The sequence below is a fragment of the Delphinus delphis genome, chromosome 7 (genome assembly GCF_949987515.2).
Source record: "Delphinus delphis chromosome 7, mDelDel1.2, whole genome shotgun sequence".
Lineage (NCBI taxonomy): Eukaryota > Metazoa > Chordata > Mammalia > Artiodactyla > Delphinidae > Delphinus > Delphinus delphis.
In genome coordinates, this window is record NC_082689.1 from 69,307,637 (window position 1) to 69,326,269 (window position 18,633).

The window sequence follows — 18,633 nt, forward strand, 5'->3', positions numbered from 1 at the left end:
TATATGAAAAATCAACCAGTGAAATTGCAATGTGCATTATTAGCTAGATCTTACCAGAGTCCTCATAGCACTTATCCTCACCTGGCACACTGTATATTTTCTAGTTATTATTTATTTTCTGTCTTCCCACTCCCATTAGAATGTCAGACCCATAAAAGTAGGAACTTTGTTTAGTTTTATAAACTGCTCCTAGAGCAACACTGGTCACATAGTAGGTTCTTTTTAAAAAAAATAGATTTACTTAGTTAATTTATTTTTTGGCTGCTTTGGGTCTTCGTTGCTGTGCGCGGGCTTTCTCTAGTTGCAGTGAGTGGGGACTACTCTTCGTTGGCAGTGCAAGGGCTTCTCATTGCGGTGGCTTCTCTTGCTGTGGAGCACGGGCTCTAGGTGCGCAGGCTTCAGTAGTTGTGGCACATGGGCTTAGGCTTAGTTGCTCCGCGGCATGTGGGATCTTCCCGGACCAGGGCTCGAACCCATGTCTCCTGCATTGGCAGGCAGATTCTTAAGTGCCACCAGGGAAGCCCCACATAGTAGGTTCTTAATAACAATTTTTTAAGTGATTGAATGAATGATATAATCTAAATACCAAACATTTAAACTTCCACTTTTGACCCTCTTTCACCAGGACAGCAATTCTGTGGTGTTAAGAAGATGTCATTATTTCCCCATATTTAATAAGCAACCCCTTTTTATTCCCCAATGTTTGAAACTAAAGGACGGACAGATGAGTAACAGGGGACAGAACGTTTTTTGGTTTGTTTGTTTGTTTGTTCTTGCTTTAACATACTGAATAAAACCTGCCAGCACCTGAGGGGGTGAGGGGGACTTTAATAGCCCTAACAGATATCTTTGTAGACACATAACTAAAATTGATAATTTGAATACTTCTGTAGAAATGTCTAATGTGGTTATCTTCTACCTACAAGATAAAGTCTCCAAAGTAAATAAAGATATGGTAATATTTTATGAAGAAACAGCAAAGAATAGCATAAATCAGGCTCACCTGCAAGGCCAAGTTTCTATTTCACTTCAACAACTTTCACTGTGTGTTTGACATTAAGCCAGCTGCCGGGTCAAGGCAAATAAAATTCCCATTCAGGGGGAAAATCAGCAAGGGCCTACTATTTGTAGAGTATTGTACTGGTCCTGTGTAAATATGTCCTTTCTTCAAGCAGCTTACAATCCTTGGGGAAGAAAAAAGGCTTAGCTACATAATATAATTAGCAAATAATATAAGACGACAGCTATAAAGTACTCAATTGGGTATTTTCTATGCCTCCGGTAAATACAAAGATTCTGTGTTTCACTTATCCAGTCCAAAACTCCACCAAGCTTCCCTGGCCTATCCAAACTTCATTGAATGTGCATTGCTAGCAGATTCCTTTTCCTAAATATATCTTTTTGACAGCCTAAATGACCCCTTCCTCCTCCATATAATTCTGGACCATGAGGTTCTCATTATGAAGCAGATAAGCTACCACCCACAGTCATCCAGGGTTGCAGAACACCTGAATGAGTAGCCACGTGAAGGACTCACATTTATGTGGCTTCTGTACCGAACCAAAGCTGCCACTTCTCAGTGTGGGTGTCTCTTCCCTCATGACATAGACAAATGTTGATGTTTACTACAAGTTGGTACATTAGTTGCTAATTAAGTTCCTAGCTGCTTCAGCCAAAACTTGCTGTATTGAATCCAAGAAAAGAATGGCAGCTACATCAAAAATAAGTTGTTGGGGATTTTGTTTTGTTTTATTAAAGGAAAGTTGTATATTAAAGAATATGGGGAACTTACATACTGGGTGATGGGAAACCCTCAGTCTTGGCTTCCTCCTAAGCTGAGTTGTCGGTTCAAGTCCTTCAGCATCTGTCACCAGGCCTTGGTCAAAGCCAAATAAATACTACTATCTATGCATGAGGCGATACAGTTAATTGCTTATCATTACTTGCTCTTTTGCATACCCACCCACAAATTCCCAAAGAGTTACTTCTTGGGGACCCACAGAAGGGCAGGTTTGTTCTGGAAAGGGTACAGCGGTCACTTCATCCTGGGGTTCTGGGCTTAACACATCTCTGAAAAGATGTCTTCTTAGCTTCATCTCTCTGCCTGTCCCCTGTAATCTTACCACTCAGGCGCGGCCAGGGGCTGCCTGCATTCACCAGCCAAGGCTAACACCTTGCTGCTGACATCAGGGTCTGTGGCAGTTTCTCTTCCCCTCTGGGCTGGGAAGCCCCCAGTCACGCGCTTGCACCCCCTCCACATCTTAGCTGACGAGGGGTGATGTGAGACGGCCCTGGGAAAGAAGTCTGAATTGTAAGGCCGAACCCTGCAAGGTAGACGGAATACCCGCTGGCATTGCTGGAGCGCTGAGGTCTTACTCGCTGGAAGAGAGAATTCCCTTTCTTTTTCTTTTTCCCACAGGGCCCTTGACCGAAGGACTGTGCATACCGGAACCGACCAAAGGGTGGCTCCTCCCAGACCAGACACTCCCCGCCCGGCGGATTACGTGTGGAAAGTCCTGAAGAAGAGAATCGAAACAGAAACCGTAATCAGGCAAACTATAAAACTGCCTGGCGGAAAGCTGGCCCAGAAGCTTCCACCCCAGTGCGCAGACGAGGCGCACCGGTCCCCAGCCCCTGCGAGCGCCCGCCGCCGCCGCCGCCGCCGCCGCCGCGTCCTGCCTACCTGCCCAGGTGCGACCGCGCCCTCGCGCGCCCACCTGGGCGTCGTGCAGGCAACCCCGTCGTTGCCAGGAGCATCGCTGCAGACCCTGCCGCTCCAAAGCAGCGGGCCACACATCTCATCCGCTGAGCTGAGAACAGCAACTTGTCCGTCTATTGGGGAGAATCTTCTCCGACCTCTGAGAAGGAAAGATGTCGTCGGATGGGTATTCCGCAGACAAGAATTTCTGCTATCTCATTTCGTGTTTCAGGGCCCGAGTGAAAATGTACATCCAGGTGGAGCCAGTACTGGACTACCTGACCTTTCTACCTGCAGACGTGAAAGAGCAGATTCAGAGGACGGCCGCCACCACCGGGAACATGCAGGCAGCTGATCTGCTTCTGAACACCTTGGAGAAGGGGGCCTGGCCCCTCGGCTGGACTAGGATGTTTGTGGACGCCCTCCGGCTAGCAGGCAACCCCTTAGCCGCCCGCTACGTGAACCCTGAGCTCACAGACTTGCCCTCTCCATCCTTTGAGAATGCTCACGATGAGTGTCTCCAATTGCTGAACCTCCTTCAGCCCACACTGGTGGACAAGCTTCTGGTTACAGATGTCTTGGATAGATGTGTGATGGAAGAGCTGTTGACAGTTGAAGACAGAAATCGGGTAGGTGTCAGTTCAAATGGAGCTGGACTTGTAGGCAGGTACAGGTATTGCAACTCGGGGTTGTTCCTCCATTTGCCCCATTCCAAATGTTCTTTGATATCTTTTGGTAAATTTGGATCCCTCCTTGAGAAGAGAATATCTAGGCTTTTGAAAACATAATTTTGAAAACGGCTACTTTTCTAATTCTTTCACTGAAATAAACTAAAGAGGAGTTAACTTTAGAATAATAATGTATGCTAATAGACAACATTTATTAAACACTTACTGTGTGCAATTAGTATCATTTGCAAAATGTATTATCAGAGTTCATGCTCGCAATAATCTATTGAGGTTTTTTTATGTTATTAACTGTGCCGTTTTACAGGTGAGAAGACTGAGGCAGTTTAAATAACTTGCCGAAGTTCTCCCAGGAAGACATTAGCAGAGCTAGGGATTTAGTTCCTGATGGTGTGAAATTTTATGTCTTATTTTATAAAGTTCCATAGAACAGGGATCAGCAAACCATGATCCATGGGCTAAATCCAGCCCGAAAGCTAAGAATGGTGTTTAAATTTTCAGTTCATAAAGAAAGTTTTCTTGGAACACAGCCAGCGCTCATTCATTTACATGCTATGATTGCGCTTGCGCTTTAAGAGCATTTGTACGGAGACGTATAGCCCACAAAGCCTAAAATATTTATTATCTGGGCTTTAAACAAAACATTTGCCAATCTCTGGCCTATATTATGCACTATACCATTTAATTTTGGTCCAAATGGGGAAACTACATAGTACACACACACTTTTTTTTTTCTTTACTCAAAGTTTCAACTCTCTGGGAATCAAAAATTGGAGATAATTAACTGAAAAAATATGTTGCTAGTTGCAGTTTTTCATATTAATAAAAGAATAGTGGACTTTTTACGTGGCATTTTGACAGGATGGATTTTACAGGTGACTTTACACTTAATGTTTTATTGTTCATTGTTTTTCAATGAGTGAGGATGTCCTGTGGAGTATAGAAATGCTTACCTATTTAAATCTGACTTACTCAGGGTGTGCGTCAAAAGTCTTATTTTGAAAGGCATGTAGGCAAATAAACCCATTTTGAGGGTCAAAGTCTAACATGCTATGATTTTTGACACTTTCTTTCTCTCTTTCTTTTTAATTCATCAACTGTTTGTATCCTTGTTACAAAGTTCTGGGCACGGGACTCGTATCAGCCTATGATGTGACTTGGTCTTTAGTGACTAAAGTTAATACTCCTTCGTCCTCTTGACAGCCATAGGGCCTGTCCAAAGACCCAAGCATGCATCTAATTCTGAGGACTGGTTTTCCCAACTAGTAAATTACATTACACTGTTGTCGGTAACGTTTATGTAGTTTTGTGTATTGAGAACCAGCTAGAACGCATTATAGTAGTCCAGCTGGATATGACAAATGTGTACATCACTGTGGCAGAAACTTAATTTGGAAGACAGTATGCAGCCTTCAAGCCAGCTGGAGATGGAAGATGGCATTTCCAGCCACAGTAGCTGTTAGGAAGTCCAGAAGCAACAGAGTCCAGTAACACCACAAAGCTGTTTATGTTTAGTGGGTACGATGTCCCGATTGCCAGCGAAACAGCACTTCTCCTTATTTACTCTAAATATGTCTGCCTATCAGCATCACTTTTGTCTTGCCTGGATTGAATTTCTGCCAGCTAGTTTTTATCCAAGTTCTTGATTCTGGCAAGCTTGGAGGCAGCTAGCAGGAATGCAAGGGATTTGACACAAAGAAGATATAGAGTAAAGGGACATTTGTGTAGTGGTAGCAGTTAAGGCCAAAGCAACCCAAATTCTCCCTCAGAGTCGTATTTCAAAGGAGGCCCTGAAAGCTAGAGGAGCTATGTATCTGAGGCTTTCAAAGGAGCAATAGTGTCTGCGTGAAACTTTGGAATAGTTTTTGTACACATCATTTTACAGGTACCATCAGTCTCAAAAGGAATCAATGGCGGATGATGGAAAGGCACCACTAGGTTTAGAAGAATCCCCAGCATGTTGATATGGGGTCCTTGAGGAATGTTTATCGTATAACAGCAAAGTGTAGTGGGGAAAGCATGGGAATTTGGAATGGCAAGGCCTGGATTTGAGATCTATCTCTGTTTCTTACCATCTGCGTTACTTTGGACTACATTATTTGTTTCCTGATCCTAAGTGTACCCATGAAAATGGACATAATAATAATTTCCTGTCTCATTCACAGTATTTTATTGAACATGAGTGAGAAATAGTGTTTATGAAAAGGCTTTATAAATAAGAAAGAGCTGTTTGGTTATGATGTGACTTCTATTATTTATTTGGTCACATTTCCTTGTGAATTTAAAGTTTCAGGGATTTAGGTAAATACCCCATGTTGAAATTGAGATCTGCCTCCTAAAGTCCCTGGATTAAACTGTGATTTGAGGGAGAAACAATGTTTTTCATCTAAGGATGAAACCAGAACCCAGTTAGGACTAAGTATAATATTGGTGCTTAATAAGTGTTGATTGATTGGATTTATTTCCAAGGAATTGTCTGGAATAAGAAATGAAAACACTTGGAGTAATGAATTGCCTTGCCAGGCATTGGGGAATGGATGGGTGGATGACGAATATAAGATCTCCAAATCTGCTTTTTTGACACCTTAAAATAGCATTTAACTAAGAAATCAGAACTTCTAAAAAACATTTTATTTTAATGCTTTTCCTGTTTTCCGGTTGACACTTTCTACTTGGTCTTGGATTCTCACCTCCACCTCCCAATCCCTGCCCCTCTTACGTAAGCACTTCTAAAAACATGATCCTAGATTTAGTTTTGTGACCAGCAGGTACCCAAAGAAATTTATTTAATCCTCTGATTATTCATTCATTCGGTTTAAATTTATGGAGCGGCACCTTGCATCAGACACCATGCTAGTGCTGAAATGATTGGAGAATAACACAAATACTGTCTGTGCTTTCACGGAGTTTACTATGCGGTGTTGATCAGTGTTCATTCTTCTAACAAATAATTAAAGAATGTCTAGTATATGTGAGGCACTATTGCAAACACTGAGGACTCAGCAATAAATACAAGAATCACTTTATAGATCATTATAATAGATGCTCCCTAACAGCAAGGGGGTGTCCCTGTACTGGCCTGCTTCTATTTAGGATGCTAAGTGACATCGTAGCACATCCATGACTTAGACAGCCATGAACTGTGGATCATGTAAACATTTCTATAGTGTTTTTTTAAAAAATTAATTCATTTGTTTATTCATTTATTTATTTTTGGCTGTGTTGGGTCTTCGTTGCTGTGCAGGCATTCTCTAGTTGCCTCAGGCGGGACCTACTCTTCATTGTGGTGCGCGGGCATCTCACTGCAGTGGCTTCTCTTTTTGTTGCAGAGCAAGGGCTCTAGGTACGCCGGCTTCAGTAGTTGTGGCGCACAAGCTCAGTAGTTGTGGCTCACGGGCTCTAGAGCCCAGGCTCAGTAGTTGTGGCACATGGTGTTAGTTGCTCTGCGGCACGTGGGATCTTCCTGGACCAGGGCTCGAACCCGTGTCCCTTGCATTGGCAGGCGGATTCTTAACCACTGCACCACCAGGGAAGCCCCTCCACACTGTCTTAATATCAATTTGAACAGATTAAGTAAGCTGCATGTTTCAGCCCTGCCCAGTTCAAAGCATCAAACATCTATAGTCCTAGAAGACACTCTGTACCTTTCATTTACACAGTAGAACAGCAGATAATATCACCAGTCCAACTAGAAACCCTCCAGTTCCATCTACATGAAGTTGAGTATTAGAGTTAATCTTCTTCTAGCTCATTGTAATGTCAGGTAAATTAGGATGGGTAAGAATTTTATTAGCAACAAAAAGTACAAATAAGAAATTAGTTATGTCATTGTGACAATACATAGTCATTCAGAAAGACATTAACTTTTGGAGGGAACTTGTTCTTTAAAAATTCTTTGTTTTTAACGTAAGAGTTTTGCTTCCTGATTTACTGGTACTGAGGGTTGAGCTCTGCTATATTAAAAGGTCACCATTATATTTAAATAGCTATCTACGGTTGTTCTGAGGGGGAAGAAAGCATTTTTATCCAACTTTACAATTGTGTTGGCAAGCCAGTGCTTAAACGAAATATCTTTGGTTTCTCTACTGATTTCTGTTAGAAAAAACATAGATCAAAGAATTCAGGGAGCTTCCCTGGTGGCGCAGTGGTTGAGAGTCCGCCTGCCGATGCAGGGGACATGGGTTCGTGCCCCAGTCCATGAAGATCCTACATGCCGCGGAGCGGCTGAGTCCGTGAGCCATGGCCGCTGAGCCTGCGCGTCCGGAGCCTGTGCTCCGCAACGGGAGAGGCCACAGCAGTGAGAGGCCCGCGTACCGCAAAAAAAAAAAAAAAAAAAAGAATTCAGGATATGAAAGCATTGAACTGTATTACCCACAAACTCATATTTATTTTACACTCTATAAATTAGTTAACAATGTATCCATAGACAGTTTTAACTTCATATTCAGAGAATACATTCAGTGGGGAAGGAACATGAGTGGGAATCATTATATGTCCTGTTTCAGGCTCAAGTCTAAATATTCATTTCCCAAGAATTTCAGTAATCAAGTGTATATATTGGGATTTTTTTTTTTTTTTTTTTGAGGTACGCGGGCCTCTCACTGTTGTGGCCTCTCCCGTTGCAGAGCACAGGCTCCGGACGCGCAGGCTCAGCGGCCATGGCTCACGGGCCCAGCCGCTCCGCGGCATGTGGGATCTTCCCGGACCGGGGCACGAACCCGCGTCCCCTGCATGGCCAGGCAGACTCTCAACCACTGCGCCACCAGGGAAGCCCTATTGGGATCTTATATATAGGAGAACAAATTTAAGTAAAAAACATTGTGTGATTGCTTTAAAGGGAATTGATGTACTTTCTAGCAGGAAGGAACTAGGAAGATTTCTTAAAAATTCAGAATCTTGATGACCCTGCTAAAATTGCACGGGTATTATATATGTAGTTCCACATTCAAATAATAAAAATACTTGCAGGAAATAATGGCATAATGATTCTCAAATGCCTGAACTCAGTAAGGACAAAGCAAGCTTGACAAATACAATTCTACAGTAAAGATCGACTAACTGGTTAATTGTCAAAGAAAATTTAGTGGATATAATATGCTTAGGTTTTTAAGTATAAGTCTTTATTACAGTGCTTCACTTGTTCATTTTAGAGAAATGCTTTCTGATTACTACTTCTGTGGAATGAGTTTAAAGCTGATAAAAGGCTGAGATAATTAAAAATGGAAATGGTTGAGTTAAAATAAGGTGCTCAAACCAGTCTCATTTAGCATCTTTAGAGACTACTGCTTAAATTAGCAGGTAATAGAGATGTTACAAACATCAGAGAAGACAAAGGATTTCCACTAGAAAATTAACAAAATTAAAGAAAAGTAGGAAATGAGCAAGAATCTGCTTAGAAATGCTGTGGGGGAGATGGACTGAAATCGCCTAATTTTATTAAGTCAAGTAGTCATTTTAACCACTTCTTGTCAGAAAATGAACTTAAAATTGGAGACAATTACCAGCTATAATTACAGCTCAGTAAGGCAGTATTCAGCCTCTGAAGCCAATGCCTGGGATCTAATTCGACCTCTGCCATTTACTAGCTTTGTGGCCTTAGAGAGGTAACTGGACTTCTCTGAGCCTTGGATTTCTGATCTGTAAAATGGGTTAATATCGGTATCTTCTTCAGAGTTGTTGGGTTGATATATGCAAAACATGTATAATAACATAATTATCTATTAGCTGATGAAACGAACATATTCTTTGGGTAGAAATCATGTGGTATAATCTTGTACTAAGTAGTGTCTGCTGGTGAAATGTTTGTAAAGATAGATGTTTTCCCAGTCATCATAATAATAAACACTGAATTTGTACCAGACATTGTTCCAAAAATGTGAATTCCTGAAATTAAATGGTTATTGGATATATTTATAGGACTAGAAAATACACAAATTTGTAGGAAACAATTAATCTAGCTGAATAGTCCATATTATACATGTAGAAGATGGGCAAATGTTGAGAAAGACCTCTGAGAGTATGTAAGTTAGTACTTCTTACCTAAGCTGCTGATTAGAATCAAGAGGTGCTTTTGAAAAAAGTTTCTGGTTTCCCCCCATGGACAAATCAGAATCTCTGGGGGTAGATTTCAGACATCAGTATTTTCTAAAGCTCCTCAGGTGATTCTAACATGCAGCTAGGATGGACAAATGCTGTAATTTTATTTCAGTTGCTTCATTTTACACATGTAGAAACTGAGGTCTGGAGAGGAAGTGGCTTGACTAATGGCCCAGCAAGTTGATGGTGTCCTGCCTAATTTCTTTCTGGTCTAAATGTGATCTTTTCTCCAAATGTTTGGTGCTGTATTAAGAACTGGGGAGATGCACTGTAATAAGGATTACACAAATGATTCACATTTAAAAAGATTTACTAGATTAATCTAAAGGAGAAATTAAATGAAAGTTAAAAATAGTAATGAATGGATATAGAAATGCTTCTGCCCAATACTTAAAAAAGGAATATAGAAATAAATGTCTTATAATGTTAAGTAAATACAAATTTTTAAAAAAATATATTATAGCAGTAATAAATAATACAAATATTAAAGAATATAAATGTCTGATAGTAATTACTTATTCCATAGTGGTAATAGTGAAGAAAGAGAGGTCGGATAAGAAATGTTTGATTTCCTGTTTATAGACTCCATGGGTTGAAAAGATACAGCAAGCCCCAGATATACAGAAAGAAATTGATGCAAATAGACGTAACATGGCTAGAAATTAAAGACGCCTTCTTTTGCACCCCTTATTCAGAATGGCGGAGGTAAAACATGTTTCCTAAGTGTCAGCTTTGAATATCTCAATAGCTTAAAAAAATAGTGTATATTTAAAAGGGGGATTGGCCCAGGGATTTCTTTCCCCCTAGAATCCAAAATTTCTATAAGCGGTATTGCTGTTTTCTTTAGTATTTGAATATGAGCCTTTATACATATGCTTAATTGTGCAATTTTTCTAAAGGCTAGTTCCTGTTTAAATTTATTCATAAGATAGTTGGACTTCTTTAATTCTACTTTTCTCTTAAAACAGGTTTCTGCTGCAGAAAATAATGGAAATGAAGCAGGGGTAAGAGAGCTACTGAAAAGGATCGTGCAGAAAGAAAACTGGTTTTCTACGTTTGTGACTGTGCTGAGGGAAACAGGAAACGATGCGCTTGCCCAGGAGTTAACAGGCACCGATTGCTATGAAAGCAATGCAGGTATTGCTAATTCCACAAAGGAAGGGTTTTTGCGTTTCGCCTAGTGACTGAGAGTTTAATGAAACCTGTAGACACAGTGCCAAATACTAGGGTATTTAGAATCAAAATTTCAAGCGATTTTGAGAGGTATGTTTTCTTCGTTTTACAAATGAGGAAACTGCTGCTTGGGAAAAGATGAACCTTCCAAAGACCACAGCACTCAGCAAGCTGGGCTGGAATATTGGCAGCTGACTCCTTGTCCGACATGTTTTCCATTTCCCATCTTATTTTGGAAACAAAGTGATTGTCTGAGATTTTTATCAAGATAATTTTAACATTGCCTAGACAAATAAATTGGAAGAAAATATTTTAGTGATTATTACAACTGCTGCATAGTCTTCTGGACATTTATATAAATTTTTAAGGAATTTATTAAACATTTGATAAAAGGTCTGTAATTGCTAACATATCACAGTGTTCCTTTCTGTGAGTTTTTAAAAGTATTCAATTATAATAATAAAAATAACATTCTAGAGCTCTTTCACATATATCATTTGTAAATCTAATATAATCTGCCATCTTATTTTTCTTTACAGAGTATGTTTCCTGTGCTTTTAAAAATATCATATGTAAGACAAATTGAAGTTTAATTGGTAATGAATGATTACCAACTTATAATTGGTATAATTTATTCACAATTATATATAATTTAAATGATTATAATCATTTCAAGCTTACTTCACTTCTTTTATTCAGTCAGTCATTCAATCAACATGTAATGAGTACCAGACACTGTTCTAGGTGCTGGGGATATGGATTTAAATGAGACATACAAAGTCCCCATTCCCATAAACCACACTTCCTAATGGAATAAAAAACACAGTGAACAATTTTCTAAGTTACTTATGCAAAAGAAAAACAGATAGTTACTAAATTATTAGAGTAAACAGCATATTGTGATTTTATGCTGTATTATTTATGAAATAGCTTAATTTTGCTCAGTGGTTAGAAATACACACAGATATATATACACATATATACCTGTGTGTATATATATCTAGTGTATATATACACATACACACAACAGTGTGTACGTATGTGTGTGTATATGTATATATAGCGAGAGAGACAAACATAAACACACACAAATATTTTTACTATGAAATATTGAAAAGCCCAGAAGAATTACAAAATAGTATTAATGGACCTGTGTGTAAATGAATCATGGAGAGTGAAGTGTAATCCATGTTTAGGGAAGGTCTTCTTGCTTCAGCCCAAAGCAAATGCTGTATGGTGTCATATGTTTGGGATGGCCACAAAGTGAAAAGCTCAAGAGGCTCCCCTTTTTGAGATTATCTAGGGATTTGAGGGGAATTTATTCAGCCAAATGTGGTTAATCCAGCTTTCAAAAGCCAAGCAGTAATTCCATGATCTGTCCACTAGCAGGTCCCCCAGTTTCTACTGTCATTGTTTCTATTTCCACAGCAAAGTGTAACTGTATTTAAAAAAAAATCCCTCTCAGTAGAAGCACCTTGATTTTGCTTCAGTTCTCTGGAATGGGCTCAGTGGTGCCACTTGCTTGCAACATCAAGATTATGGGTTCTTTTGCATTTATATATTATGGCCCAGCTATTATTTCCACAATGTAACTCTAATGCCAGTTTGCTAATTCTAAAGGGACTTCAGGCCAAACTTACATACAATAATGGGGCCAGATTTCTCCTACATACCTCATGGATGAGCTGGACCCCAGTGCAGATCACACCTTCTCATGATGAGTTCCCTTTCAAGACCTTGTGCGACCATTTCCATCCATGACAAACACCCTAGGACTTGAACTTCAAAGGGAAATGACTGCAGTCTCAATTTTTTTGTTCCCTGGGAAATTTTGGCCTCAGTGTATCGAGGGATATTAGAAAGAGCAGCCTTGCAGATCACAAAAGACCTTGTTATATCCATCCCCCAAAGTAGAGGGTACTTACCCATTTTACAGTTGTGTACTAGTTTAGGAAAAAGTCTAAAAGATCAACTCTAAGTGTCTTCTAGCTTCTCCTGACATAGACAACGTCTCGCCATATTTCTGTCTTTTTTTTGTTGGGGGGGAGCGGAGCAACAAGTTACATACAACATATTTCTTTCTAAGATATTTTTAAGTTCCACTTTACAAGGTGCCTTGTTGGACGCTAATGCGATTTTTCAAATTCTAATGCTTTGAACGATAGCAATCCTAGGTAAAGTATATATACACGTAATACCTGTATAATAACACACCTCATCATATACCTCATCTAATGTTCACATGCCTTCCTCTTTACTTTCCTTATAATATGCCATAACTTCGTATTATGATTAAGTCTTTACATGTCTGTTTCAGAATGGCTTGGGGACTAGTTTATCCAAACTCTCCTAGCCTGTGCACATAATGTCGGCTGGCCAAGGCCAAACACTTTATAAAAGGGATAAAGCCCTCCTGAAAAGAAAAAAGTGGCACCAATTATCCATCATCCTTTTCGCCCTCCCTGGTCCCCTGACAGGATCCTCTTACATTTGGGGCTTTTCCTTCTTTCAACCAAAGTGGGTGATGATGGCTGTTACCCCAGATATGTGGGCTCTTACAAAGACAGGGAGCCCAGTAGAAAGGGATTTCTAAGCTTCTTTTGAAGGTTGGATGGAAGATGCAATCCCCTTCTGGGACTCAGCACCCTTACACTCTCACTACCCCTACCAGCAGTCAGGGTGCTTCTGACCAACTCATTCCAAATAAGTAGGGCTTACTTCTCATGTCCTCCACTGAAAATCCAATCAAGGGAGTCAGGAATTTAAATATTGTTTGCTAACCGGTACATATTATTAAGGGAATCTAACCATTTTTCTAGCAGGTCTTGATGCCCAGAACAAAGTTAGCTGTCATTATTCAAAGTTAGCTGTGGTAGGAGCTGCTGTGGATGGAATCGAGCCCCCCTGCCACCAAATTCATATATTGAAGCCTTAACCCCCAATGTGACTGTATCTGGAGCTAGGTCTTTAGGAGGTAATTAAGGTTAAATGAGATCCAGAGGTTGGGTCCCAATCTGATAGGACTGAGGCCTTATACGAAGAGGAAGAGAGATCTCTGTCTCTTTCTCTCTCCCCACCATGTGAGTTCACAGTGAGAAGGTGACATTCTGCAACCTCAGGAACATGCTCTCACCAGACACCAACCTGCTGGCACATTGACCGTGGACTTCCTATTTCTAGAACTGTGGGAAAATACTTTTCTGTGACTTAAGTCACTCAATCTATGGTACTTTATCATGTTGGCCCATGCTGACTAACACAGGGGCCTGGGCTCTGGATCCTGACACTTAATGAGTCCTGGCTCCTTCATGTCCCTGGATGTGTGACTTTCACCGGGTACTTGCCCTCTCTGTGCCTCAGTTTACTCCTCTGTGAAATAATATTACTGATTACCCAGGATTATTTTGAGGGTTAAAAGATTTAACATTTGTAAAGCACAAAATAAATTGTCTATTATTATTATAAACCCCAAACATACTTAATATGTACCTACAAATATTATAAAATCATCTTGTCTAAAGACAAACTCCAAAGTCAGAACAGTTTTCTTCAGGAAATTCTCCATACACAGCACACATTTTCTCTTTATTCTTTAAGATGGGTTAATCGAAAATGATACTTTAAGAAATTTTCTTTATGGCATCAGTCTCTGACACATTGTACTTCAGAAGGGCAGAAACTCTTGCCTTTCTTTGTAACTTTCTTTCAAAAGTCTTAAGAAAACACTCAATACATGTTGGCTGAAGAAAAAAAAATGTTAGGTGGAAGAAATGGTGGGAAGGAGAAAGGAAGGATTCAGAATATTTCATTAAATTTCTAAAAAAAATCTCCAGAAATTCAGAATACATGAATGTAGGCTGACATTAAAGCATATGTACATCTCGTGTAGAACACGCAGTGAGAGAACAAAAAGGCTAGAGCACAAGCTGAAGAAAAACTACCACCAAGTTTGCATTTTCATTAATGCAGCCTTACATGTGACTTTGTATCACTGAACAAGGGGCTTACTTCCTAAAGTTGATGGTCAGATAGGAAATCGTCACACTTATGATTAGCATAATACTTATTATATTGGCTTTTTAGATAAAATTTAGTCATCACAAAAGACTTACTCACTGTGTTCATATAAAAAAATAAAAATACTTTGTCACAACATAAAAACATGTTCCAAGCCTTACAAAATGTCAAAGTATTGTAGTATATTTAGGCAGATCTCTACTAGGGACCCCACTTGGTTTTCAAAATAAAAATAACAGCTCTTTATATTGTATAAAAACTTGCATTGCAATACAATTTACATTCTGTTTAGAATTTCAAAGTATTTAAGTATATTCAGGTTAATCTCTATTAGGAACCCCTATTCTGTTTTCAAAATAACAATGACAGTTATGTATATTGTATAAAAACTTGCATGGCACTATTGTTTATATTCTAATACTTTTATTCACAGAGTCTGAGAATCTATCACCAGAAGATGGTCCTGAGGTCAAGGAGCCCCTCCTTTTAGCCACAGATCAGCCCAGTCTGGAGGCCTGGGACATAGAGAATAATTCATTGGAACTGTCTTTTGCAGATTCTTCTGTAGCTTCAGGTACTTGGGACACACACATACTTTTACATGCACTAATTAACTACTTCTGGAAAAATCAGTTGCTGCATTGATGACATTAGGATTTATTAAACAGAGGGAGAAATTTGGGGCTTTGGGGTTTTGTGAGTATTTATGTTAAAATAATATTTCTGGAGGAGATTAAATGAAAATAATTGCTCTTTGTGTCTAAAAATGTTTTAAAACTAATGCAATATTAATATGTTACGAACATGAGCACACTGGGTTCTAATTTTATTTTATAAGATATCCACGGTCCTTGTCATGTGGTAAATATCATAAGCAAGTCCTGCATTTCATGATTTTCAAAGTACTTTCAAATACATGAATTAGTGGGTTTTTTTAAAAAAAGATTTATTTATTTATTTATCTATTTTGGCTGTACCGGGTCTTAGCTGTGGCACGCGGGATCTTCGTTACAGCACGTGGGATCTTTTAGTTGTGGCATGCGACTTCTTAGTTGTGGCATGTGGGCTTCTTAGTTGCAACATGTGAACTCTTAGTTGCAGCATGCGGGATCTAGTTCCCCGACCAGAGATCGAACCCAGGCCCCTGCATTGAGAGCATGGAGTCTTACTCACTGGACCACCAGGGTAGTCCCCATGAATTAGTTTGACTCATTCAAATTTCTGAGAATTAAATGAGGCCATTACGTTTTCCCCTTTTTACAGACTGGTGTGTCACAGAGAGGTTCAACTGGGTTATAGAGATCAAAACCAAGGCTTTAGAAAAGAAGATGAATGAGTGCTAAACAGGAGTTGGTTTGAATTTCAGTAACTAATTGGTGTGGGTACTAGATCCACCATGTCCGCCTTTTAGATATGAAACAGCCCTGGAAGAATCAAACTAATTTAATTATTTCCCCTCCCTAATTTGCTCGTAATAGGAGAATCCTTCTCTCCTTCCCTCTGTCCCCCAAATGGCCACATTCATTTTTCACTAGAAATAGTCAGGTTGAAGTCTGGTGTGCTGGTAAATGTTTACCAAGTGGCTCTCGGAGGAAAAGAAGAAAGCCCTGATTTGTAGCATATGCCAATCTTCATGGTGTAAATACTCCCACTAAGGCTACTTTCAAGTGCCCACATAATGTCACCGAACACTAAGTCAGGAAGAGATGTGCAGTAGTGCACCACTATTTGCCATTTCCATTATACGGAAACAATAGGCTTAAATAGCCTCAACATCATTGATGATTGTAAAATCTAGTAAAATGATTAGAAATTGATGAGTTTTAAGTATTCCTTACCTTTGTTTTAATATAATTTTTTTAGTAAGTCCATATAATTTAATTTTTAAAATTGCCTGCACTTAACATTAACAACTGGCTCATGAAATTCTAGAAAATTTAACAATTGTTCTTGTGCTATATGAGCTGACTCCATCACACTATTACAAAGTATACTATTTTCGACTCAGAAAAGTAATATAGCTGCATTGCAGGAGATTTGGAAAACATAGAAACCTACAAAGAAAAAGTCGCGCACACTTTTACAGTAAGATATATTACTCTTCACATTTGGGTATCCCGTTTTGTTTACATACCTGGATGTTTATATATAATGGCATTTCTCCTGAATTCATTACATGTTCTTCTACAGCATGGTTTTTAACAATTGAATAATAATTCTATCCATTGGATGCTTTGTGATTAATTAACCAACTGTTGAACATGTAGGATGTTTCCAAATTTCTACATCATGAATAATGCTGCATAACTGTCTTCATATTTATGTCTCAGTTTAATTCTTTTTAAATTTATTTTTAATTTTTAAAATTTATTTTATTGAAGTATAGTTGATTTACAATGTTGTGTTAATTTCTGCTCTACAGCAAAGTAATTCAGTTATATATATACATGCTTTTTCACATTATGGTTTATAACAGGATATTGACTATAGTTCTCTGTGCTACACAGTAGGACCTTGTTGTTTATCCATGCTCTATATAACAGTTTGCATCTGCTAACCCCAAACTCCCAATCCATTCCTACCCCACCCAGTTTAATTCTTAAAAACATATTACATAATTGAAATTTCTGGATCAATGACTTCTACAGTTTTAAGACATTTGATACTTAATGTTATATTTCACTCCAGGAACTTGTACCAAATTACATGTGCTCTAACAGTACAGGAGAGTACTTACTGCCCTGAAGTCTATTCTATAAGAGTGGGTAATATTATTTTTAAACTTTGCCAATTTGGTATTTTACTACTTGAATTTGAATTATTTTCTAACGAAAAATGTTTTTACAAGTTCATTCTTTTTGTTGTTGCTAACTGCCTATTTTTCTATTAGGGTATTTTATATTCTTCTTGCTGGTTTATGTGAATTAGCTAAATATACAGGATAGCAATCTTTTGTCATAAAATAGTATCAACATCTTTTATAGTTTGCCTGCTATTTAGCCTTGTTTAAGGTGTTCTTTTAGTGGAATACTTCTGAAGCGTTAGTGTGCTTATGTGTCCCCTGGAAGTGGAGGTCTTACTGATACGCAGATTTTGATTCGGTAGGTTCTGTATGGAGCCTGAGATTCTGCCTTTCTCACTTGCTCCCAGGTGATGCTGCTACTGCTGGTCTTGGACTACACTTTAAGTAGCAAGGTTTACTGTGCAGAATAGCAAAGCTTTTAACCCTGAATTCTAGAGGACCTTTTTTTCTTTTTCTTCATTTGAGCAGCTGCGCTTTCTTTCAGAAATCATGATTGCGTAGGAATGCCAAAACCACTACCTGAATGTGGGTTTTTCACGTTTTAATAAACTTCCTTGGTAGGCTACCTGACATCTCTGTGGGTTCCTGGCTATTTTCTAAATTCGCACTGGAAAGAATTGAAGCCAGAACTGAGGCTGGGAATTGATCCTGCATCTCAAATGAAGGTTTTTCATCCAAGGTTGCCAACCTAATGCATCTTGTCAGCCTGTAGTTTATTTATCTGTGGAGCATTCTGAGTCTCAACAAGGACAAAATTAAAGACAAAACCTTTTTAAAAAAAATCTGTTTTCTTACTATTTAATATAAAACTTAAAGCTGCATCAAGTGAAAAAAATCTGGATCTTAATAATGGCCTTAAGGGACAGAAAGGGGTTTGTTTTTCCCTCTTCGGGTCCCCTCCCTCCCTTCCTTTCACTTCTTTCATTTAACGAATCTTATTAAACTCCTATCATGTGCCAGGCATGCACTGTTCAGTGTTCAGCACTGTAAATATTGTGGTGGAGCAAACCAGATGTGGCTTCTGCTCCCACGGAGCTTTCAAATGATGGGCATGTCAAACGGTAGTCACTATATAGCTGCACAGTAAGTGCTGTGAAAGAAAAGTACAGACTATTAAAATGTGTGCTAGTCTGAGAACATGTGAGAGTACAACAAACTGT

General features: G+C 39.0%; 1 protein-coding gene across 1 annotated transcript in view; it reads left to right on the top strand.

The window, feature by feature from the left end:
• The first annotated feature begins 2,532 nt into the window (after nt 1–2,532).
• Nucleotides 2,533–18,633, top strand: part of IFIH1 (interferon induced with helicase C domain 1) — a 56,001-nt gene continuing 39,900 nt past the window's right edge. Inside the window, exons 1-3 of the mRNA XM_060016679.1 lie at nt 2,533–3,327; nt 10,449–10,617; nt 15,104–15,244. Coding sequence (XP_059872662.1) covers nt 2,872–3,327; nt 10,449–10,617; nt 15,104–15,244 — 766 coding nt within the window. The 5' untranslated portion in view covers nt 2,533–2,871. The remainder of the gene's footprint in view (nt 3,328–10,448; nt 10,618–15,103; nt 15,245–18,633) is intronic.